At 49.8% G+C, this 24382-nt stretch overlaps 1 protein-coding gene across 1 annotated transcript; it reads right to left on the bottom strand.

Annotated features, from left to right (window-relative positions):
- Positions 1-1091: 1091 nt before the first annotated feature.
- On the bottom strand, positions 1092-24115 carry PTGS1 (prostaglandin-endoperoxide synthase 1). The gene is given in 12 exon segments (XM_007968159.3): positions 1092-2201; positions 3904-4051; positions 8021-8155; positions 8157-8308; positions 11339-11585; positions 13353-13436; positions 13548-13729; positions 16088-16231; positions 16433-16573; positions 16991-17107; positions 23845-23931; positions 24031-24115. Coding segments are annotated over 12 exon segments (1800 nt in total). The 5' UTR covers positions 24038-24115; the 3' UTR covers positions 1092-1845.
- Positions 24116-24382: the final 267 nt, after the last annotated feature.

Here is a 24382-nt window from a genome sequence, read left to right as displayed (position 1 = left end):
CAGGATTTTCTGGACTATAAGACAGGAGACTTAACCCCAAGGACTGTCAGACTGAACTCTAGTTTCCCCTGTTGTTTCTGGGCCATAGTTCTTCCTGAGAAATGCTAAGCCCAAAGTATGGATCATGAAGAACCTTCCCTCAACCCCTCATCTTACCACTCTGTCCTCTCTCTCGGCTGCCTACAGAGGTCCTGAGAAAAGGGTCTCGGGACTGGGGTGGAGGGCTGTCTGCCCTGAGATGACTGCTGTTGGGTCTCTGGTCTTGAAGAGCGCAGTAGGGGAGGACAGAGCAGAGGGGGTTAGAGGGGAAGTCACACTTACCTTGTATATATCTATCTTATTTCATTGTTTCCTTATTTATGGTCTGTTTCTCCGCCACTGGAGTGTGAGCTCCATAAGGGCAGAACCTTGTCTGTATTGATTACTCACTGCTGTGTCCCCACACCTGTTACAGGAACTGGCACATAGTAAGCACTTAGGAAAATACATATTTGGAACTGAATGAGTAGCCTGAATATCAGGTGGAGGCTACACTCCACCGTTCTGTCTTTGACCCTGAGCCAGACAGGCAAGATCAGGCCTGGAACTGACTCAAACCAGGAATCAAGAGGAGCACAAGCTCTGGACTCAGCCTGCATTTGGCGTGTCACACGATGACTCTGAGGCTGCTTCCTTGGTTTTGAAATGCAGATTATACCACGCACTTCACACTGTTGGTGTGAGAACAAATGAGAATTGAAAGTGTGAAATTGGCACACAGGATGTGCTCTCCTCCCTGGGTGCCCCTCTGTTGTTTGCTCTGTAAGGGAGGAAGTTGTTTTAATCAGATGATGAGAACTGAAAGTTATATCTCCCGGGGCTGGGGCAATGGGTATTTTAGGAGAGCATCCTGAAAAGGGCAGTGCCTGGCCCGCAGGGAAAAAGAAAGCACCAGTGGTAACATGTCTACACAGTGATGGGCCCAAGGATCCCAGCAGAAAATCTCATGCTGCAACCTCTAGCACGCCCAGCTGTGGCTAGGAGAAAGGCTAGCCACATTCGGTTGCCTCTGCTTTGGGGGATGGGACCAAAAGAGATATATAACAGGCAACTTTAGAAAGCGAATTTTATTAGCTTCATGAGAAACAGCTGCCATGAGTCAAGACCTGGATGGGGATAGAGCTCTGGTAGCTTCCAACCAAAGGCATGAATAAAGCCCACCTGTTCTCTCTACATCCTCAGACCAGGGTCTTAGTGGGGGTCCCAAGAAGAACACCCCACCTCCTTGCCCCCTCAGTGCAGGCACAGATTCAGGGAATGCATTCTTGTTGGACCTTAGGATCTCCCGCTCTATGATATCTCACTGAACAGGAAAATGAATCAAATCCACATTCTAGAAACTCAGATGCTGACAGATTTGGGATACGAGCCACTGTTCTGGATCGTCAGCCAGGAACACAACACTTTGAATCACCAATCAGAAAGTCAAGATTCTGGAATGCAAAATAAGAACCCCTTAACTTTCTAGCAGATTTCATCAGTAGCTCCACATTCTAGAATGCCTGTGTTACAAATCAACCAGAAATCTGACATTCTAGGTTGTCAACTAAGAACCCAGTATTCTGGCAGACCAAATGAGAACTACTCCTAACAATCTGATGGGCTAACAAGGAATTCAGCATTCTGGAAGAACAAATAGAATCACAATATTCCAGATAATGAGTGAGACTCGAAGTTCTAAATGTCAGCCCCAACACTCACCATGCCAAACCAGAAAACGAGCATTTAAGACCATCAGCCCTGGCCTCAGCACTCTGGAATGAGAAGCACAAAGCTCTCCCCTCCAGAATGCTGCTTTCCTGCCCCTCAGAGCTCTGTGGATGGTCGCTCCACAGCAGGCCCATCATCCTGACTGGCATCCGGCACACGGAAGGAAACGTAGGGACAGGTCTTGGTGTTGAGGCAGACCAGCTTCTTCAGTGTGGCCGTCTTGACGATGTTAAAGCCCATCTCGCCGCCAAATGTGCTCGGCTTCCAGTACTCCGGAGAACAGATGGGATTCCCTAGGAGACCCTTGAGGGAAAAGGGAGCCCCAATCTCTATCATACTCTCCCCAAAGATAGAGTTTGGATGGCACTTTTCAAGAAGCAGCCCAGGGTAGAACTCTAACGCATCAATGTCGCCATACAGCTCCTCCAACTCCGCTGCCATCTCCTTCTCTCCTACAAGGAGATAAGGGGAAACGCTAGCGTCAGATCCATGATGCCATTAAGGTCAACCTGGGGTGTGACCCTTCTCTGTCCACCTTTTTCTAGGGATAATAGGGACTCCAGGAGAATAACTTGAGCAACTGAGCATGTGCCCTAGAATTTGGCCTGGTTGGCACTGGGGAAAAGGGTCAAGAAGAAAATCACAAATTGCTCCTCCTCAGGGTCTGGGTCTAGGGAAGGAAAATGCTACTAAAGAGAAAGTCAGAGGTCTAGATCTGCCCCCAAACAGCCTGTAACCTTGAGCAACTCTGGGCCCTAATTACCTGATGATTACAGAAAGGAGAATGCTCCCCATCTTGCTTCCTTCACAGACAGATTTCAAGACCTTAGCCTGGGCCAAGTCCTTTTATTACTAGAGCTCAAAGATGTAACATGTCCGAGCTCACACAGAAATTCAGTGGCAGTGTTCCTTCTGCCCCGGGGACCATTTGCCATGGGAGACTAAAGAATAACAAAGATTGCTGTTTCAGGATCTCAGGGAACTCAGGTACAGAATCTGCTCCACTCTGCAATACCCACATGTTCACGGATAGTGGCCAACGGGAGACAGATGTGGAGCTTCCCTGCTTCCCTGCCCAGTTCCTCAAATCCATCCTCCATTGGGAACTCTCATGGGCCATGTCACACCCTGCTTCAGTGGCTCCCCACTGTATGTGACAAGGGTTGGCAACTTGGCTGCCCAATATCTGAGGATCTTGGGGGGGATATATATATACACACTCACATATATTTATATATATATACATATATATTTATATATACATACATATTTATATAGATGTGTGCATATGTATATATGTATACATGTGTATATGTATATATGTATACATATGTATATATACTCTTCATATATATTCATATATGTATATATACTCTTCATATATATTCATATATATGTATGTATACTCTATTCATATATATTCATATATATGTATGTATGCTCTATTCATATATATTCATATATATGTATGTATGCTCTATTCATATATATTCATATATATGTATGTATGCTCTATTCATAGATATTCATATATATGTATGTATGCTCTATTCATAGATATTCATATATATGTATGTATACTCTATTCATATGAATATGCAGATTCTTGGGCACCACCCAGGATGGTTGAATCAGAATCTGTAGGACAGGCATCTGAGATTTGGTATTTTAATCAGCTTTCTAAGTGATTTTTATGCAGCTGGCCCATAAGTGGGTACTTAGAAAGCACTCTACAGAATAAAACCCAAAATATTTAGTATGAAAGTAAAGATTCTACACGGTTTGGCCCCAACCTCCCATCACTAATCACCCTCACAGCATAAGCCCCTTGCCCCAGCCACATCTACGACTGTTTCCCCAGATACCTGCTGTCTGACCTCTATGCCTTTGTACTTTCTATGGCTCTGCCTAAAATGCTCCTCCCTCTCTTCTCCCACTGGAAACTGCCATTTGTTCTCCAAACCCAGCCGAAAAGTCACCTTCTCTCCCCAAGCAGGATTATTTACCACCCCGGCACAGCACTTCCACGCCCATTATAAGTCTGGTTGTTACACATTGCCACATGTATGGTCCCGTTCTATTTCCTTGATGTCTCCCTGACTTTGCTGCCAGTCCCTCAAGGGCAGGGACTGCATCCAGGAAACAACCGCTCACCTACGAGCTCCTGGAAGGAGGTGTAGGGCTTCATGCCAAACCTCTTGCGGTACTCATTGAAGGGTTGCAGCCGCATCTCCCGAGACTCCGTGATGACATCCACAGCCACGTGCAGGACGTGGTGGTCCATGTTCCTGCCCCCACCGATCTGCCGAGAGAGAAGTACAGCAGTGGTCTGGGAGCCAGGCCAGGCTGTCCTGGAGCCTGGGTAAGTTCCTGGGACAACAGCTTCCAATGGGAGTCCCTTCTGAGCTAGGATGGAGAGTGCTGGACAGCATAGCAGCTGTGATGCTGTAGACCTGCCCCTGGGCCTGCTGCTGTCATGCTGTCTCAGGAAGCCCCTCTGAGTCTCAGCTTCTTCATTTTTTTGTGTGAGTTTTTTTTTTTTAGACAGTGTCTCACTCCATTGCCCTAGCTGAAGTGCAATAGCACGATCTTGACTCAGTGTAGCCTCAACTTCCTCAGGCTCAAGCAATCCTCCCACCTCAGCTTCTCAAGTAGCTAGGACTACAGGCACGTGCCACCATGCCTGGCTAATTTTGTTTTATTTTATTTTTGTAGAGGTGAGGTCTCACTATATTGCCCAGGCTGGTCTCAAACTCCTGGCCTCAAATGATCCTCCCACCATGGCCTCCCAAACTGCCAGGATTACAGGATGAGCCATCACACCCGGTAGCTTCCTCATCTTTGAAGTGTGGAATGGACCAAGAGGACCTCTCTTGTGGTTCACACTGCTCCCCAGTCCGTTGAATTACACCAACAGGTAGTGTAACCCCCTGTGAAGGGAGGGAAAATAGGACTCAAAGCTCAGGTAACCTGGTGAGATAAAAGAGGCTGCAGAAAAAGATTCTGATTACTAACAGTTAAGGCGCATTAGTCTAAAGAAAGCTCTGGTGCTGGCCAGGCACGGTGGCTCACACCTGTAATCCCAGCACCTTAGGAGGCCAAGGCGGGTGGATCACTTGAGGCCAGGAGTTCAAGACCAGCCTGGCCAACATAGCAAAGACCCGTCTCTACTAAAAATACAAAAATTAGCTGGGCATGGTGGCAGGTGCCTGTAATCCCAGCTATTTGGGAGGCTGAGGCAGGTGAATCGCTTGAACCCAGGAGACAGAGGTTACAGTGAGCCGAAATCATACCACTGCACTCCAGCCCACGCAATAGAGCAAGACTCCATCTCAGAAAGAAAGAAAGAAAGAGAGAGAGAGAGAGAGAGAGAGAGAGAGAGAGAGAGAGAGAGAGAGAAAGAAAGAAAGAAAGAAAGAAAGAAAGAAAGAAAGAAAGAAAGAAAGAAAGAAAGAAAGAAAGGAAGGAAGGAAGGAAGGAAGGAAGGAAGGAAGGAAGGAAGGAAGGAAGGAAGGAAGGAAGGAAGGAAGGAAGGGAAAAGAAGGCTCTGGTGCTTAGGATGAAACAATAATGTTCATGCTTAAGAGATAGTCATTTTAATAGAACAACTATAATTGGGCAAAAAAGAAAGGCATGGTTGGATGAAATCATATGAGCAAAGCAAGCAGAGGATGGTGCCAATTACAGCTTCACAAGCTGTGGAGCTGTTGAGGGTTGAACTGTGTTCCCCAAAATATTAAATATCTGTTGAAATCCTAACTCTCTGCATCTGTGAATGCATCCTTATTTGGAAATGAAGTCTTTGCAAAGGAATCAATTTAAGATGAGATCCTACTGGATTATGGTGGGCTCCAATCCAATAACTGGTGTCTTTATAAAATGAGGAAAGACAAGCTCAGGGAGTGCACCACAGGATGATAGAGGCAGAGACTGGAGCAATGCCTCTGCAAGCGGAGGAATGCCAGGGACTGTCGGTCACCATCAGAAGCCAAGGAGGCATAGAGCCTTGAGAGGGAGCATGGCACTGCTGACACCTTGAATTCAGACTTCTGAGCTTCCCAGTTTGTGGTACTTTGTTGCAGCAGCCTAAGGAAACTAATATAGGGACCTTGGGCAGCTATTCGAGCTAAGTTTGAGTTCCCACATATGTAAAAATGGGGAAGGGAAAAGCATCTACCTGATATGGCTGTGGTCTATTTAAATGGGATAAACTATGCAAAGCTGTTATCTCAGTATTGGTCACATGGGAACCCCTGAGAGGGTAGCCATGCACAATGGTTATCAGGGAAAGCCTGTCTTAACATCACTCACTCTTCTTAATATCCTGAGAGTCGCCTGTAATCCCAGCACTTTGAGAGGCCTAGGTGGGTAGATCACTTGAGCCCAGGAGTTCAAGACCAGTCTGGGCAACATGGCAAAACCCCATCTCTACTTAAAAAAAAAAAAAAAAAAAAAAAAAAGTCTTGAGAGTCAATACATCTCTGTGGTCTTTCTGCCTTGTGCCAGGTACGATGCCAGGGCTCTTCACACACATCATCATGGTCATTCCTTGAAAATGCTTTGAAAACTGTCCAGCCTCACACAAAGGTTACTGTCTCTGATCATGTCTTGTGTCCCCACAAAGAACCATAAAGAAACCCATAAAGAGGCCATAAAGCAGCCAGCAGCTGCCCACCTGTGGCAGCAAAAGCTAATTTCAGTCAAATTATCAGAAGGAAATGGAAATCCATGTATGCCACAACTTCATGACAGGGTTTAGGGACAAGGATTAGAGAGAAGCAGAGGACTGGGAGGCAACAGGGGAACCAGAGACTGCGATGAAGCAGATGGGAGCTTCCAAATGTGGAGAAGGGGAGATTGAGGAAGGAGTTGGCTGGGAATTGCAGGGAAAGAGAATGCGTTTGTTTGCTAGGGCTGCCATGACAATGTACCACAGACTGAGTGGCTCAAACAATAGAAATTATTTCCTCCGGCCGGGCGCGGTAGCTCAAGCCTGTAATCCCAGGACTTTGGGAAGCCAAGACGAGCGGATCATGAGGTCAGGAGATCGAGACCATCCTGGCTAACATGGTGAAACCCCGTCTCTACTAAAAAAATACAAAAAAAAAAAAAAACAAACAAACAAAAACTAGCCGGGCAAGGTGGTGGTGCCTGTAGTCCCAGCTACTCTGGAGGCTGAGGCAGGAGAATGGCGTAAACCCAGGAGGCGGAACTTGCAGAGAGCCGAGATCCGGCCACTGCACTCCAGCCTGGGCGACAGAGCGAGACTCTGTCTCAAAAAAAAAAAAAAAAAAAAAGAAATTATTTCCTCTGTCTGGAGACTGGAGGTTGAAGATCAAGGTGTTGGCAGGTTTGGTATCTTCCGAGGCCTCTTTCTTTGGCTTACAGATGGCTGTCTTCTCCCTACATCTTCATGTGGCCTCTGTGTGTGTGACCTAATCTCTTCTTCTTATAAGGACCCCAGTCACACTGGATTAGGGCCCACCCTAATGACCTCAATTAAACTTAATTACCTCTTTAAAGACTTTGCCTCCAAATGCAGTCACATACTAGGTTCTGGCAGTTAGGATTTCAACATATGAACTTTAGGGGAACCTCAATTCAGCCCATAGTGGAGGCTTATGATTTAATAAACACCGTAGGCAGGCACCATTACATATATTACCATACCCTGAATGTCCTTATGTTCCTCAAATTGCCATGTCCTCTGACTTCCATGCCTTTCACCCATGCTGTCATCTCTATCTGGAACACAGCCATCCCCTGCCACTAACACCACCTCTTACCCTGGGAAATCTCTATCCCTCCTTCCAATTTCTGCTCAGATATCACTTCTTTTCCCATAACCCACAACTCTGGGTCAGATGTCCCTCCCTGACTCCCAGAGCATGGTGGGTTTTTGTACTGTGGTTTATAGCACACTCTTAGAATTCTGATAACATAGGAGAAGCTCTTAGAACAGTGCCTGACACACAGTAAGGGCCCTAATGCTGTTAGCTGTCATATGACTGCCATCACTTTCTAGGCTGTGAGCACTAAAAGATGAGCCAAGAACCACATAGGTCTTGTTCCCACTACATCTCCAGTACCTGGCGTAATGTCTGGTATTGTGGAATGAACAAATGAACCAAAGAATTCATTAAGGAATGCTTACAACTGCCCTGTAGAAGTGACATTAGCCCCATTTTACAGAAGAGGAACTGGAATTTGGACCCAGGTCTGCTGGATCCCTCAGCCCACCTGCCCTCACCAGCACTCCTCTGGGGCTTACCCGGCCAGCGCTCTGGCGAGAGAAGGCATCCACCAGGGCCTCGACCCCATAGTCCACCAACATGGAGGTGTTGAACAAGAACTGCTCGTAGCTGTACTCCTGGGAGCCCACCTTGAAGGAGTCAGGCATGAGGGGGGTGCCAGTGGTAGAGATGGTTGAACTCCATGGCAATGCGGTTGCGGTACTGGAACTGGACACCAAACAGCAGCTCTGGGTCAAACTTTAGCTGCAGGAAGTAGCCACTCAGCTGCTGCACATACTCCTCGATGACAATCCTGATTGTCTCCCCTGGGCAGGGAAGGATTGGAAATAAAGTCAGCCAAGCACAGTGATTTAGATGCCCAGCTTGGAAAGCAGGCCAGTTCATGAGAGGTGCTTGCTTTTGGTCTGTTTATTGTTGTTGTTGATGTTTATTTTTATTTTTAGAGACAAGGTGTTGGTCTATCACCCAAGCTGGAGCACAATGGTATAATTACAGCTCACTCCAGCCTGGACCTCCCGGGCTCAAGCAATCCTCCCACCTCAGACTCCCAAGTAGCTGGGACCACAGGCGTGCACCACCACACTCAGCTTTTTTTTTTTTTTTTTTTTAAGAGATGGGGTCTCGCTGTGTTATCCAGGCTGGTCTTGAACTGCAGGCCTCAAGCCCTCCTCTCACCTCAGCCTCTCAAAAGCCCTGGACTTACAAGTGTGAGCCATCATACCTGGCCTTGCTCTTGATGTTTAATTTTGTTTGGCCTCTTCCATTTTGTCTCTTTGTAACAGGATGTGAAAATAGAACTTTTGGTCTATTTTGACTGAGGTCTCAAGACAAGAGCACCAGCTACTCCCACATTTCAGACGGAGGTTCTAGGCCCAGCTAAGCAGGACATGCAAAGGAGGTGTCCAAGAATTGGTCTCATGACCTCCCTCCTGAAGCCCATTAAAAGAAGGTGGAGAGACTACAAAAGATGGAAAAGTGGAGGATTTACTGGTGACAGCTGTCATCATGCTGATACCCTTGGTGATAGAGGGGGACTTCAAGGAGATCACTCAGAGCTGCTGCAGTGGCAAAAGGGAATACTGAGGACAGAAGGGGAGCCCAGCCCTAAATATATTTCAAAAAACGTATTTCCTATATGTTCTTACATAACAGGATTCTTATAAATAAATTTTTACTCTGCCCCCTTTGTAGCTATAACCAGCTAGAAAGCAAAAAGCCAGAGAAGATGCAAATTGAATATTCTGTAACAAAATTAAAACTGGGCAACTAGATATTGAAAGAAACTGACATTTAGGCCAATTAGCCATTAGACAAATTGGCTTTTGGAAGTTGATCTGGAGCTACAGACTGTGGGATCAGTAGACCTGGATTCAAATCTTGGCTTTATCACTTCGAGCCACCTGAGCTTGGGCTGAGTTACTTAATCTCTCAAAACCTCACTTTCCTTAACTGTCAAATGTGTGTTATAATAATATCAGTGTGGCCAGGTGCTGTGGCTTATGCCTATAAACCCAGAACTTTGGGATGCCGAGGCGGTAGATCACCTGAGGTCAGGAGTTCAAGATCAGCCTGGCCAACATGGCAAAACCCTGTCTCTACTAAAAGTACAAAAATTAGCCAGGCGTGGTGGTGGGCACCTGTAATCCCAGCTACTCGGGAGGCTGAGACAGGAGAATGACTTGACCTGGGAGGCAGAGGTTGCAGTGAGCCAAGATGACACCACTGCACTACTGTCTGGGCAACAGAACAAGACTCCATCTCAAAAATAATAATAATAGGCTGGGCGCGGTGGCTCAAGCCTGTAATCCCAGCACTTTGGGAGGCCGAGACTGGCAGATCACGAGGTCAGGAGATCGAGACCATCCTGGCTAACACGGTGAAACCCCATCTCTATTAAAAATACAAAAAACTAGCCGGGCGTAGTGGCGGGCGCCTGTAGTCCCAGCTACTCAGGAGGCTGAGGCAGGAGAATGGCGTAAACCTGGGAGGCGGAGCTTGCAGTGAGCTGAGATCCAGCCACTGCACTCCACCCTGGGCGACAGAGCAAGACTCCGTCTCAAAAATAAAAATAATAATAATAATAATAATAATAATAATAACAACAACAACATCAGTGCAATACAATATTACGGTTGTTGAGAAAAGTAGATAATGAATACAGCGAAATTGCTGACACAGCACCTGGCATAAAAGGGGGTGTCCATATATGTCGGCCAAAAGTAGGAATACTAAGTGTAGACGTGAGGGGGAATCCCTTTCCAATATTCGCATGTCACAGAAGATCAGACTGAGGCTTGCAACCCCTTCCCATTCAAGAAGATCCCCCTTCGTGATGGAGTGGAAGTAGCATAAATTTTGGTGGCAACCAGACCTCAAGTCTCCATCTGCTGAGTGTCCCTGGAGAATTCACTTAACCTCCCTGAATCTTGATTTTCATAGGGTAATCATACCCGGCTCATGAGGCTGTAGGGGAGTTAAATGAAGCACTGGATGTGTGGTGCCCTAGGATCCTGCCTTTGGTCACAGCTTCATCTCCAGCCAGTGTGCTGGGCAGCCTCCAGTTTTCTCTAGTCAAGGTCTCTGCGATGCTGAAACTTTAGAACCAGCCCCTCTTCCCTCTAGTGACTGTTCCTATTCCCAGTGCTTGGCTCTTTGTGGCTCCAGTGAATTAGGCTCTATAATTGGGACCAGCCAGGCCCAGTGGTGCCCAGAGGTGGGGGAAGGGAGTTACTGGTGACTCAGAGTGAACATGGTCTGGACAGGGATGTCAGGGGCCAAGCTCCCAGGCAGGAAACCATCTGACATTTTAGGTTGCAGACTCGCCCCCATAGGGAACACAAAAATATCCTGTCCCTGAGTCATCTAGAAGCTACCAAACTGCAGGAAGGTAGATACATGCAGGGAAGGGAACATGAAGATTCCTGAAGGCAAGGCAAGCTGGAGTTTGACCCTGCACATGCTGGGGACCACAAGTGTGCATCTGGGTGCAGCACATGGGGGAACTGAGACTCAGGGTGGCTAATCAAATGTGCTGAGTCACCCAGCTAATAATCAACCATCACAGTCATCCATTTTTCTGAAGGCCTGCTATGTGCTAGGTGCCTTCCCATCCATGATCTCAATAAATCCTTACAATCATCATTCACCCCAATGTACAGATTTGGAGACCGAGGTTTACAGAGGTTGAGGGGCCTGCTCAAGGTCTTCTGGCCACTAAGCAGAAAAGCAAGGATTCTAATCCCAGCCTCCACCTCTAAATACCCCCCAGCCCCCCGCTTCTCAGGATGGAGGGCATGACCTTCCAGGGCAGGGCAGGGCAGGTCTGGAGTCCTCACCTATAAGGATGAGGCGGGTCGTCTGGAAAAGCTGCTCATCACCCCAGGTGGGGTGCTCAGCCTTCAGCAGGTCACACACACGATTGTGCTCACGTAGCCAGAGCGTGGCATACAGCATGAGCCCGGGAAGCAGCCCAAACACCTCCTGGCCCACGGCCATCTGGCTCTGGGGCGGGATGCCTCGGGGGTAGTGCATCAACACAGGCGCCTCTTCTACCGAGGGGGGGTACACTTCTCCGTCCAGCACCTGTGGGATGGGGCCACCTGGCAACCTAAGGTTGGGGGTCACCCCCAGCTGCCCACAACCAACTCCCTCCCACTCCTGCTGGAGCTGCCAGTTCCCCTCAGCCAAGGCTGTTGATTCCACCTCCAAAATGTCTCTTAAAATCAGTCCCCTGCTCTCTATCTCTACCACCACTACCTCAAGCAACCCACCCTCATCTTCCACTCTGACTCCTTTCCCTAAGCGGGTTCCCTATGTCCACTCCTATCCCCAGACAGGCCAGTCTCTACACTGCACCCAAGCAAAAAAGAAAAAAAGAGAGAAAAGAAAAAACCATTAAAAAAAATATATATTGCATCATGAGCTGACTTAAAACCTTTCCAAATACTCTCTCTGCTCTTGGCAGAAAGTAGAATTCCTTAACACGGACATCTCCACCTTCCCGTAAAGTCATTGTTACCCTCGATTGCTAGGCTCAACAAATGCTCCCATTTTTATACTCCCTCCAAGTCGCCAAGCTGCTCTCCACCTCTAAGCCTTTGTACTTGTTAAACCCTCTACCTGGAAAGTCCTCTCCCATTCTTAGCATCCCTAAATACTCCTTATCCTTCATGCAACTCTGGGTTTATTTGTAACTTCCTAGGGAAGTTTTACCCACCATCCAAACACGCTAGTGGCACTCACAGCTTCTCCTTGGTGGCAGCTACAAGTGTACCTAATTATTTGGCAACTTCTCCATTCATTCAGTAAATACATGCCAAGAGACTACTACATGCCAAGTCCTGTTCTTAGTCCTAAAGATTCAGCATCGAACTTTGCTTTGGTGCTTGCCTAAGATTTACATGATCCAATATGGTAGCCACTAGCCATGTGTGGCTACTGAGCACTAGAAACTTGGCTAGTGTGAATGGAGAACTGAATGTTACTTAGTTTAATTTATTTTATTTAGGTTTTTCTTAATTTCTATTTGAATTTTAAAACTGATACTTCAGCTGTTGGAACATCTTTAAGGATGCATGGAACAAGTCGGACGTGTCACAAGTTGGACATATCACTCTACTTATTCAGCTGTACATTTTATGAAATCTTAATACAGATTAGATCACTCCAGTGAAAACTGAGCATCCAAATTGAGAAGTCCTGTGAGTGTGAAATATATACCAGATTTTGAAGCTTCAGCATGACAAAAGAATGTGACATATTTTATTAACAATGTATTGATTACATGTTAAAATGCTAATCACCTGGACATATTGCATTAAGTAAAATGTATTATTAAAATCCATTTCATCTGTTTCTTTTTCCCTCTTAATATGGACATTAGAAAATTTTAACTATGTATGTGGTTCACATTATATTTCTGTTGGACAGGTCTGATTTAGACAAAAGCCCTTGTAGAATGAGCATCCTAGAGTTTGTCTGTGGTTTTTTGAGGGCAGGGCTCATAACTATAATGGTCACTACTCAATCACCTGTGCCAGGTATACTCTCGTGTCCAATTAATATTGTGGAATAATTAAATAAATACATGCAGACTACAAATGTTCATCTCCTATTGAGCTCCAAAATCCACCTCCCTGGCTGACATGGGAGGCCACGTCTGCTCCTCACTGCCTTCTCACACCTGCTGCCTCCTCCCAGGGTATACTGTCACTCCTGGCACACGCCTCCCACTCCCGTGGTTGGCCCTCTCAGGACATGACCCAGAGCCCTCCCCCGACCCAAGCAGTCTTTGCCAGGGAAGACCATGGGAGACCCTTCCCTCTGCCCTACCCCCTGGCCCAGCACTACCTGGTACTTGAGTTTCCCATCCTTAAAGAGCCGCAGTTGATACTGACGCTCCAGATTGTCTCCATAAATGTGACCGAGGTCTACCTGTGGATAGAAAGGGGTTCCCTCAGGTCACCAGGGTTCTGGCCCACTGTCGATGACATGTGTGTGCCAAATTAGGTCCAGAGCAGTTCTGAGCCCTTCCTAGGTACTCACCCCATGGCCCAAGGCCTTGGTGAAGCCAGGACCCATCTTGCCAGAAGTTTTGAAGAACTGGTGGGTGAAGTGTTGTGCAAAGAAGGCAAACATGAGGTTCGTGCCTTGGGGGTCAGGTATGAACTTCCTCCTGAGCAGGAAGCGGCGGGCCAGGAGCTGGGCATCTGGCAACTGCTTCTTCCCTGGTTGGGGGATAGGAAACAGCAGTACCTTCTCCTATCTGGATCTTGCTGCCCTAGGGCCATCTGGGCTCACCAGACAAACTGGCCCAAGCAGGAAGCCCAGAGTGGCCTCCTCAGGACCACCTCCCCACCACCACCAAGTAACTCACTCTACCAAAAGACTCTCAAAGTATTTATGGGTGAAGTGGCATGATTCCTAGAATTTTAAGTGGCATGATTTTTAGAATTTGATTTAAAATACTTTACAAAAGTATGAAAAGGGAGAAATGAAATTAAGATGAAGACATTGTGGGTACATGTTGAAACTGAAAGATGGGTACATAGTTCATTCTGCTTTTCTCTCCACTTTTGTGCATCTTTGCAATTTCTCCATAATGAAACGTTTCACCAAAAAGAAATAAAGAAACAAAAAAACAAACATGCACTCTCTTCCCCTGAGTCAAGGTTGCCTGTGTCTGCAACTGACTATGCCATTTGCTAGCTGTGTGAACACAGATAAATCATCTCATCTCTCTGAGTGTCAATTTTTCCATCTTTAAAAAGGGGCAAATGATGCCCATTTGATACAGTGAATCTGAGGATTGCAAGAGATAATGTAAGCATGGCAGAGAACCAGTGGGTATAATTTTTTTAAATCAAAGGTCAGAAAGCTTTTTCTGGAGAAAGCCAGATAGTAAACATTTTAGGCTTTGTAGACCATACGGACATGTCACATCTATTCAGTTTTTGCTATTGTAGCAGGAAAGCAGTCACAGATGACACATAAACAAATGCATGTGGCTGTGTTCCAATAAAACTACTTACAAAAATGGGGAGGTGGCCTGAATTTGGCCTGCAGGCTGTAGTTTGCCAATCTATTTTATTTATTTATTTATTTATTTATTTATTTATTTATTTATTTATTTTTGAGACAGGGTCTCACTCTATTGCATAGGCCAGAGTGCAGTGCCACTCTGCACTCTGGCTCACTGCAGCCTTGAACTCCTGGGCTCGATTGATCCACCCACCTCAGCCTCCTGAGTAGCTGGGACTACAAGCACACACAATTACACCCAGCTAACTTTTGTATTCTTTTGTAGAGAAGGTGTCTCACCATGTCATCCAGGTTGGTCTCGAACTTCTGAGCTCAAGCAATCCACCCACCTCAGCCTCCCAAAGTGCTGGGATTACAGGCATTTGTCACCACACCTGGCCCTGTCAACCTATTTTAAATGATGCCAATCTTTCTATGTCTGGCATAAAGATAAGTCATCCTTAGAATAAGTATTGAGAGGCCTTCCTTAATTATGTCAGTGTTAAATGAGTTGTCACCCAATGCCCTCACAGAAAGGAACAGAATTTTTTGAGTTCTGGTAAAAGCACCTCTTCACAATGCATCAAGATGTGAGCCCTGATGTTGAAGGTTCAAGATCAATGGAAATTATTTGGATTAAGATGACTGACTGGGTTCCTCTGGCAGCAAAAAATATCAAGTACCCCTAAAGAAAATCCACCAAAAGGGAAGTTAGAGGGAGTGATCCATCAACCGTAATTTGGAATCATCACTCACTGACACTGGGCAAGCATTGATTTCAGCAAAGTTGGCAAGACCTAGCTATCCTGGTAGAACGGTCATGCTTTGGGAATAGCAGCTAACCATGTGATTGAAAATCATCAGAGTAGTGCCCCAAGCAGGGACAGGGTGCGAGGTTTTGAACCCAAAAAAGGACACAACCATGAGGCTGCACAGGACTGGCATTCAACAGTGCCACCATGTGGCAGGAACTGAAGTATAGCAGCAGTGGACTAATGAGCCTCTCTTGTCCTCTCTGTACTTGACAATGAACAGATGGGTCTGAAATGAATAATATCCCAGGTTTTTGGATAATTGCAAGTGGCATGGGAAGGTCTTACAAGGAAGAACCCTGCCAGTGTGGCTAAGTGAAGTCTTGAGCAATGAAAGAAAAAAATGTGCCTTATTTGTACCTTACACTGGTGAAGCAAGTAAAACTATTTACATTTGTAAAGAACCAAACACAGAGACAGCACCCAATAAATAGCTCACTATTCATTCTTTCCTACATCATAACTTCCAAGTCACATCCACCTCAGCGGGACCTAACTCATCATTAGAAAAAGATCAAGCAAAGAGGCACCCTGGAACTATGGAAACATCGGTCTGACTCTAGGTAACCTCAGGCAAGACCCTCTGCTGCCCTTTCCTGTTCTCAGCCCAGGCTCTGGACATGTCATATGTCTTGCTTTGGTCTAGCCATCTGCAGAATTGGGTCAATAATTGTTCTTCTGCCTGATTTTTTCCAAAGAGGAGAACTGAGCACCTCCTGTGATCCCCAGGTCCAGCTCCTCACCCCATTTTACCTTTGGTTCCCATGGGCGTGGGGCAGTCTTTAGGCACAGAGGGCAGAATACGAGTGTAATAGCTCACGTTGGAGAAAGACTCCCAGCTGATGTAGTCATGTGCTGAGTTGTAGGTGGGGGGACTGGGGATAAGGTTGGAGCGCACTGCAAAGAGCAAAAATAATGGTGACAAGGGTGTTTCCACCCCCAGCTCCACCCCAGTTCCTGCCTCCTCCTGGATTGGGGCTTATTTTATCTGGCATCATAGACTCTCCCCACCCACTACCCTTATCAGATGTCAAGAATTCGAAAGGACTGGCAGGATTGCTTGCTCCCCCAGGTCAGGGGGCCCTGCCCCACACCCACCTGTGAGTACCAGGCGCATGAGCAGCTCTCGGATGAAGGTGGCATTGACAAACTCCCAGAACCAGCGCCCGTGTGTGAGCAGGAAGTGGGTGAAAGAGGGGCTGGGCCGCAATGAATTACGGAGCCAGGTCCACAGGCCAGCTGCAGGAGCAATGGGAGTCACTCAGTTCGTCCCTCCTAGCAGGACCAGAAGTAGCCAGGGTGGAAGATGAGGCACTGAGGACAAGGGCCGGGATGGAACAGAGTAGCACCTATGGGGAAGTGGGTAAGGATGGAACCTTGGGAGCAATGACACATGACAGAGCCAGAATCAGGCGTGAGGACAGGGGCCAGGGCATGTGGTGAAGACTCACCATGGAACCCAGACGCAGGGAGTAAGGGTGGACCAAGCGTGAGAGCTCATGCTGAAGCCAGGTCAGGGAGAGGGGCAGAGCCAGGCAAGGAAGGAGAACAGGGCCATGGCCAGAGAGGAGGGTAGGAAGCTAGGGTCCAGGAGAAGGGGCCCAGGGAGCAGGAGGGTGCAAGAGGGAAGGAGTGAGGGCTGAAGGCCCAGCTCACGGATGGTGCAGTTGGGGCCGGAATAGCCCGTGCGGGTGCAGTCACACTGGTAGCGGTCAAGGCCGAAGCGGACACAGATGCCCTGGTGCTGGCATGGATAGTAACAACAGGGATTCACTGTGGGTGAGAAATGGAGGTCAGAGACCATGCTAGGGAGGCCTCCTAACCCCCATCTAGCCCCTGATGGAGGAATGAGGGGCCAGAGGTGTGGACTTAAGTTGCAGCTCCGTCCTGAATCACGGGGTACCAGAGCTCCAGGGTTCCCCCAAGAGCCCCCCACCGTTCCTACCTCTGTGAACATAAAGCCCCAATCCTGACATTTCCATGCCCTGCTCTGGAACTCCAGCCTAGCCCACATCAGGCCCCCAGGGGAAGTGCCCCCTCCCTCCCTATTGCCACCAAATGGCAGCAGGAGAAGAGTCCAGAGCCCCGGCTGTGACACTGAAGGTTAAGAAAGAGCTGATAAAACTCCACAGCCACGAGCTTCTAGAGTGTTCACTTCCTGCCTAGTCAGAGTCTAGCAGCAAGGGCAGGCCGGGGCGGGGGGGTGGTCAGAAAAGGGACAAGGATGAGGAGGGGGACTTCTCCCAGACCACGACCCCAGGCTCTGAGCACCTGAACACTAGGAAAACGAGATCCCTCACCACCCCTCCATTTCTGCAGAAGGTAGAGAAGAGCAGGTATCATTATGCCCACATTGCAGATGGGGAAATTGAAGCCAGAAAAAGGGAGAGCCAGACCTATCGTCCCACAAGTCTCACCAGACCAAATGCCCATCCCTTCACTTCCACTCCACCCCCACAGCCTCAGCAGCCAAGTCTAAGGAAAGAAGTTTTCCAGAACCCTGGGGACAGAGGATGGGTGTGCAGAAGGAGAGGGACTCCAAGGCCTCAGCTGCCTCAGCCCCCATTCCTGATGGAATCAGACTTGGCCCGTATCAGGGTGGGGTCTGGGCTCTAGGATCCAGAGGAAGGTCACAGACCAAGGGAATAAGAGAGATAAGACTGGAAAGATCTCCTGGGAGGGTGCGTGGAGCTCTGGCGTCCACCCTGCTGCCTCCTGGAGAAACTCTATGAGGAAGTCTCTCTCAGCATCTAACCCAGATCCCTCAGACCACCACACCCTTGCTAAATCTGCCTCCATGATTCTTTAGCAGCAAAGTTACAGACTCCTCAGGTTCAGTAGGATCCACTAACACCCCCACTACCACCACTGCTCAGTGAAGGAAGCTGAGGTTCAGGGAGAGGTGACAACTTGGCCAAGGAAACAGAACAGAGCTGGGTAGACCAAAAACTCCTAGCTCCTGGCAGGAGGCTCCATCTCTGACCTTACCCAGAAAACGCCGGGCTCCTTTCTACAAACATACTTCCTTATCTGGGCTCAGAGCCAAAGTTATAGGGAACATGTATTCTTTGTGCAACTGGTTATTGCAGGTCAAAAGGGTAGTGAAAGGCGGGAGCAGCTGAGGATGAAATACTGTCATCTCGGGGTGCTAGGATCAGAGAGCATGACCCTGGGCAAGACCTGTCCCCATCCCCTGCCCTGGTCTCAGTCTCCTCACTTCACAGCACAGGGCTTGACCTGGGCAGCAGAGTCCTCTTAGTCCCCACGTCGAAGACAGAACCACCACCACACACACACACACACACATACACACACACAAGCAAGGACCACAAGAATCATGCAAATAGTTTTGCTTAAGCCCTGGCAACTCCCTACAGCCCCACAATGGCCCCAGCAGGGGTGTAGGAGGGAGGGGTCGGGGGAAGAAGGCTGGACAAAAAGGCTTTATCAGGCAGCCACAGGCGAACCTGGCAGGCAGGATCCAGGGAAAGGGCCTGGCAGTACCCCAGCCCCGCCTCCCCCAGCCACAGGCCCAGAAAGGCCAAGAGTCCTCTGGATCAGCCCCCATGCTGGCTCAGAGGTCTGCTCCCCCTGAGAAAGGACTTGTCACTCTTGCTGGAACTCTCCTTCTTGCCCCTCCTGCTGGCCTCTCTCAGCTGCCCAGGAGCCCCTGTAGCACCCACTGCCCAGCTCCCAACCCTGGCACACAAGGCCCTCTAGGACTCAGGGTCCAGTTCTACCACTCTAAGGGCACAGGGGTTAGGCCTCCCCTAGGCTCAATTTCCCCATCCCTGCCACAGCAGGGATCTCAAAATGAACTCCAGAGGTCCCCGCAGTTCAAACACTCTGCGCTAGCCCCTCCCTTAGCCCCAAACCCTCAGCATCTCCATCCTTTATCCAGGCTGTTAGCCTCCTTAATACATTTCCTCCAAATCAGCTGAGCCCATGCCTTGCCTCCCCAAGAAGGCTTCCCCGAATGTCCACACTCCCTCCTCCCACTCTCCCTTGTCCTGGCTCCGGGTTCCAATTCAACCTGCTCTTCTCCACCATAAGCTTCCAGGAGAAGGGACTCCCACCCCTTCCCTTCCCCGGCTTTCTCTTCCCCCAGTACAGGCTATGCACACAACTGGGGCTTAACCCAGGTCTGGGATCCAGATGTGGTAGCCAGAGCTTAACAAATGTTCATGGAATAAATAAAATGAAGTGAGGAGACTGGCCACCTCCACCCTGACTAAAGGGAGTCCCTCATCTTCCAGACCCTCAACAGCTGTCTGAGGTGGAGCCAAAAGGTCTCCTGCCGTGGCCCTAGAGCTCTGCCTCGGCAGGCAGAAAAGCCACAAGCTCCAGACGCTGAAGCTGGAATGGCTGCCCACACCCTCCCCGCCAAGAGAAGCTGTGTAGAGCTGAGGCTCCTCCCTCCCAGGCTGGCCTGTCCAGCATCCCCCCTCCTCCCCCGCGCTCCCCACGTTCTTTCCATAAACACCAGCTGCTCCGGGACAGGAAAAGTTCTCCCAGGAAGGACAACAGTGGGTCTGCTGCTGGTGCCCCAGGGCACCAGGTTGGGCAGAGAGGAGACTGGGTGCCACTAGACTACAGCCGGACCATTACAGTCCAGCCAGAAAGCCAGGGCTCTAGCTGACCAAGTCCACAACCTTCCACACCAACACTCATTTATCTCCCCAGCACTCCCTAGGAGAGGTAGGTGAGACTCCCCATTGCACAGTGAGGAATGTGAGGCCCAGAGAAAGCAGGAGGCTTGCCCAGATCCCTCTGCTTTGAAGTTGCAGAGTCAAGACTTAAACTTCCTCCTCCTCCTACTCCTGGAGGTGCCCAGGACTGGATTTGGGAAAGGGATGGAAAGGGAGAGTCGCTTTGATGCACAGACTGGGGATGACCCAGGTGAGGTGGATTTGTCACATTCCTTCAAAGTGAACCTTGAAAATCCAGAACGAATGAAACCAGGACCCAGGGGGATCACCATCTCCTGCCACAACCAGACCTTTAGGAAGTATTCATACAGGAAGGCCTTCCTTCGGTCTAACTTCAATCCTGCATATTTTCATGCCAACTCAGTTCTGCGCTCAGTGGAGGATATCCCTGTTCATCAAGAAAGAGAACCAGGGAGATGCAGGCACCGAGTCTAATTCAGTTTGAGTCCCCCACACTCAGCACAGGGCCAGGCACCAAGTAGTTGCTCAGGAGAGCTGTATTAGAGAGCGGATGCTCTTACTGGCTGTGCATTCTTGCACAAGTCCCTCCCACCTCTGGAGCCTCATTTTTCTGTATATCTCATGAAGGGGGTGCAGCAGGCAGGCTAAAGGAGGCCTTCCATTCGACATCCAGGCCTTCTACTCCGGGTAGAACCAATCTGTCCCTCTCCATTATTTGTATCAGTACAACCTTCCCACAACTGTCCCATCAGCAGAGAACCATCCCATTTGCTCTCACTGAGTCCCCAAGACACATGGAGGCAGACGTGACCAGCACACCACACTGCATGCCAGACACACGCGGCCGAAAGGCCAAGCTGCTAGTCCCCACCCCCACAGATGAGGACTGTCCAGGACTGCCTGGTTCCCGAACCTTTCCAACGGTTTGGGCAAGGAAACATCCCCCAGCCTAAAAGTCAGGGCTCCAGGTCCAGGACTGAGCGTGACTAGGGGACAGGCACAGCCAGGGAACACCAGGTCCTCCAGGATGCGGAGGCGTCAGGCTGCAAGACTGCCCAGTGAAGAGGCAGGACCCAAATCCCCTAAAGAATAATATTTAGAGAGGCTCTGGGGACCTGGCAGCCAGAGAGAAAGAAAAGGGTGAAGGACCCTGACTGGTCTGGCCTGGGTCCCAGTTCCCATACCTAAGCACCACCGCACCAGACATAGACAACTGGGCCCAGCAGCTGGAAAAGCCTGCTGGAGAGGAAGTCCCCTCCTGGTCCACAGACCCAGCTGGTGCTGGCAGAGCAGGTGCAGGCACCTGGGCAGCCTTGGCACGGCTGGGATCTTGCCCCATGTGCCCGGGTCAGTAGGCCTGGGGCTCCTCTGCCTGGCATGCAGCTCTGGTTGCCAGGTCGTGTCCTATCCCCATCTAGAAGATGGGCACTGAGTCAGGTCCAGAGACTAGAGGGGAAGTACTTGAGGATTCAGGGTTCACCGGTACAGCCTTGCCTCCAGGCTGGCCTCCATCTCCTCCCCTAACAGAGAGGGAAAGCAGCATTCTCTCCCTCCGCCTGCCCTCTCAGGTGAGTGCAGCCCTCATCTCTTCATCTCCTTTGCCTCTAGAGGCAAAACACAGGCTTTGGCTTCCTGGGGCAGATGCCCAAGTAGCTTGACCCTCAGTTTACTTGCAGACTTGGAAATACGAGGGCAACCCAGACCTTCTGCCTCTGCACTCCACCTGTCATTCGTTCTTTCCTAAATCCTTGCAGGGTCCTCGGTACCGGTTTTCCGGCCTCCAGTCTCATCCCCACATTATGCATCCATTCTCAGCCTCCTGCTCCCAATTACCCTCATGGTGTTTCATGGTCGAGTCTCTTACTCTTTCCCCCACCCTCCACCTCCTTCAAGGTCCAGTCCAAATGTCATCAGATCCAAGAAGCCTCCCACAATTCTTCGCACTGAGAGGCAGCTGCTCCCTCCCCTGAGTTCTGCACATCCCTGCTCCCTCCCCTGGGCTCCTCACACCCCTGCTCCCTCCCTTGAGCTCTCCACACCCCTGCTCCCTCCCGTGGGCTCCCCACACCCCTGCTCCCTCCCCTGGGCTCCCCACACCCCTGCTCCCTCCCCTGGGCTCCGCACACCCCTGCTTCCTCCCATGAGCTCCGCACAGCCCTAGTCCCCTTGGATGACAGTCTGTTGGCATTTCTGGCTCCACCATCAGCCTGTGAGCTCCTCCCAGCTCTGTGTCTCCAGGCCCCAGCCAAAGACTGGTATAAATAAGCCCTTGGGAATGAAAAAAAAAAAAAAAACTCCATGTAAACATTTATTATATAAAAGGAAACAGAAAAGGCAAAGAACAAAATAGCATAGACCGTGGCTCATTGTGCATTAGTGAATGGACTGAAAAAGAACACAGGCGAGTGGCCCTGGATACCAAGAGTGCCTGGATGGAGCCAGCTGGGGGCTCAGAGGAAGTGCTGGGCTGATCCAGGGACTGACAAGATGGTTCAGCGAGGCAGCCTGATGAGCCCCTTCTACTCCCCACCACCAGCTCACTGTGAGGACTCAGGCAAGTGGCCTCACTCCCTCTGGGCCTCAGAGTCTCCTTCTGTAGACTGGGTCTAACGCAAGTCTCTGGCAGGGCTGTTGAGAGCACCAAAGAAGTGGATGTCCACAACCAACCTTTGTAAACTTTAAAGGGCTGGCCACATGAGTCTTCCTCCTCTTCTTTCCATAAACCAGACTTACATTCAACCCAAACCCTTTCCTAGAGCACCCTCCATCCTCTCTTTGGGTTCCCTAAATGCCATCCACCCAAAGCCTCTGTTTCAGGAAACTTGGTCGGATCCAAAGTCCACGTACATATCTTTCCTCTCTCCCCTAAGCACCAGATCCTCAGAGCATCATAGCAGAAAGTGCAGACCCCTTCTGCCCCCTCCTGCCCTCTCTGGGTCTCATTTTAGAGATTTTACACAGCTAGGTGGTGGAGGAAACGATGTCCGGCTGGGACACACGCTCACACACACACACACACACACACAGAAACAGTAAGCTGGGGGAGGAAGGTTGGCTGAGGGAGGAGCTGAATTCCTTCACCTGGAACCTGGCACATGCATGGGGGAGGGAGGGGCGGAATTTCCCCATCAACCTCCCCCATGAAACCCAGAGTGGCTCAGGGTCCATTGTGGGTAGAAGCAGCTTTCTGTAGAAAGACCTTGTGAAGTGTGTGGAGGCAGACAGACCTGAGTTCAGATCCTGGGCCCACCATGTGTTGTGTGAGCTTGGGGGATCATGGCACCTACTGAGCCTTAGTTTCCTCATCTGCTCAATGGGGATCTCTTAAACCCCAGAGGAAACATCGCGGCTCCTAAATGTATTTCCATCTCCCGTGTTCTCTCAAAGTCTTCACCAGGGGAGACCTTCTCCACTGGCAATGGGAATCAGGATGGGTTCCCGGACGGTTAGTGGCTGGAGAAAGGGAACTCATTTCCCTTGGTGCCTGCGGCTTCCTCCCAAAGAGGCCCCTATAGGAAACAGTGGGGTTGTTGGGTGCAGAGGCTGCTTAGACATCTCGGGCCCAGAACAGGTGAGGGGGGTGGATAGGGAGTGTCCCTTCTCCCCAAGTCGGCACCAGATCCCACTCTGCTGTTTCCCCTGAAAGGCCCATTAGCCAAGGCCACACTCCGGGGGGCTTCAGAGAGCCCCCATCCCACCAAAAGACTCAGCCTCAGTCCCCTTTCTCAGTACCGCGAGCAGAAAGGGAAAGCTGAGCCCGCTGGAGGGGAAGGGAGGGGGTTGAAACCAGACCAGGGGCGCAAGACCGGGGGTTCCCGTGGGGAGGGATAGGCCGCCTACCTGGCGTGGGCGCCCCTGGGTCCGCGAGCAGGACCGGGAGCTGCGGCAGCAGAAGCAGGAGCAGCAAGAACTGGAGCAAGAGACTTCCTGCAGAGGAGAGAGACGAGGGGCTGAGCCTGGCATTCAAGGCTCCGCCAGGAGGCCAAGAAAATTCCCGGCCGCGCAGGGCACCGGGGTCGCACTCACGGCTCATGGCGCGGCTGCTGGGGTGCGGGACGCAGAGTGCAGGCTCCTGTGCGTGCGCCTCGCACACTGCCCGGAGCTCCGGCCCCTCCCCTCTCCACCCTTCTCCCGGCTCCACCCCGCCCCTCCCTCCAGCTGTCACCTCAGCCGCCCGCTTACTTCCTCTGCCCAGCCCCGACCAAGGCATTTTATTAATTAGTGTATGATCGCCGCTAAGGCGGCTTTTCACCCGAGATCCTTGAAGCACTTAGTTTCTAATGCCTGGTGGCACTAGATATAGACAGGAAACTGAGGCTCAGAGACGATACTCAATGCTGAGGTCACTCAGGGCTTAGTGACAGAACTGAGGATGGAA

The sequence above is a fragment of the Chlorocebus sabaeus genome, chromosome 12 (genome assembly GCF_047675955.1).
Source record: "Chlorocebus sabaeus isolate Y175 chromosome 12, mChlSab1.0.hap1, whole genome shotgun sequence".
NCBI lineage: Eukaryota > Metazoa > Chordata > Mammalia > Primates > Cercopithecidae > Chlorocebus > Chlorocebus sabaeus.
The sequence above is the reverse complement of the archived record's forward strand: the minus strand, read 5'-3'. Positions and strand labels throughout refer to the sequence as shown.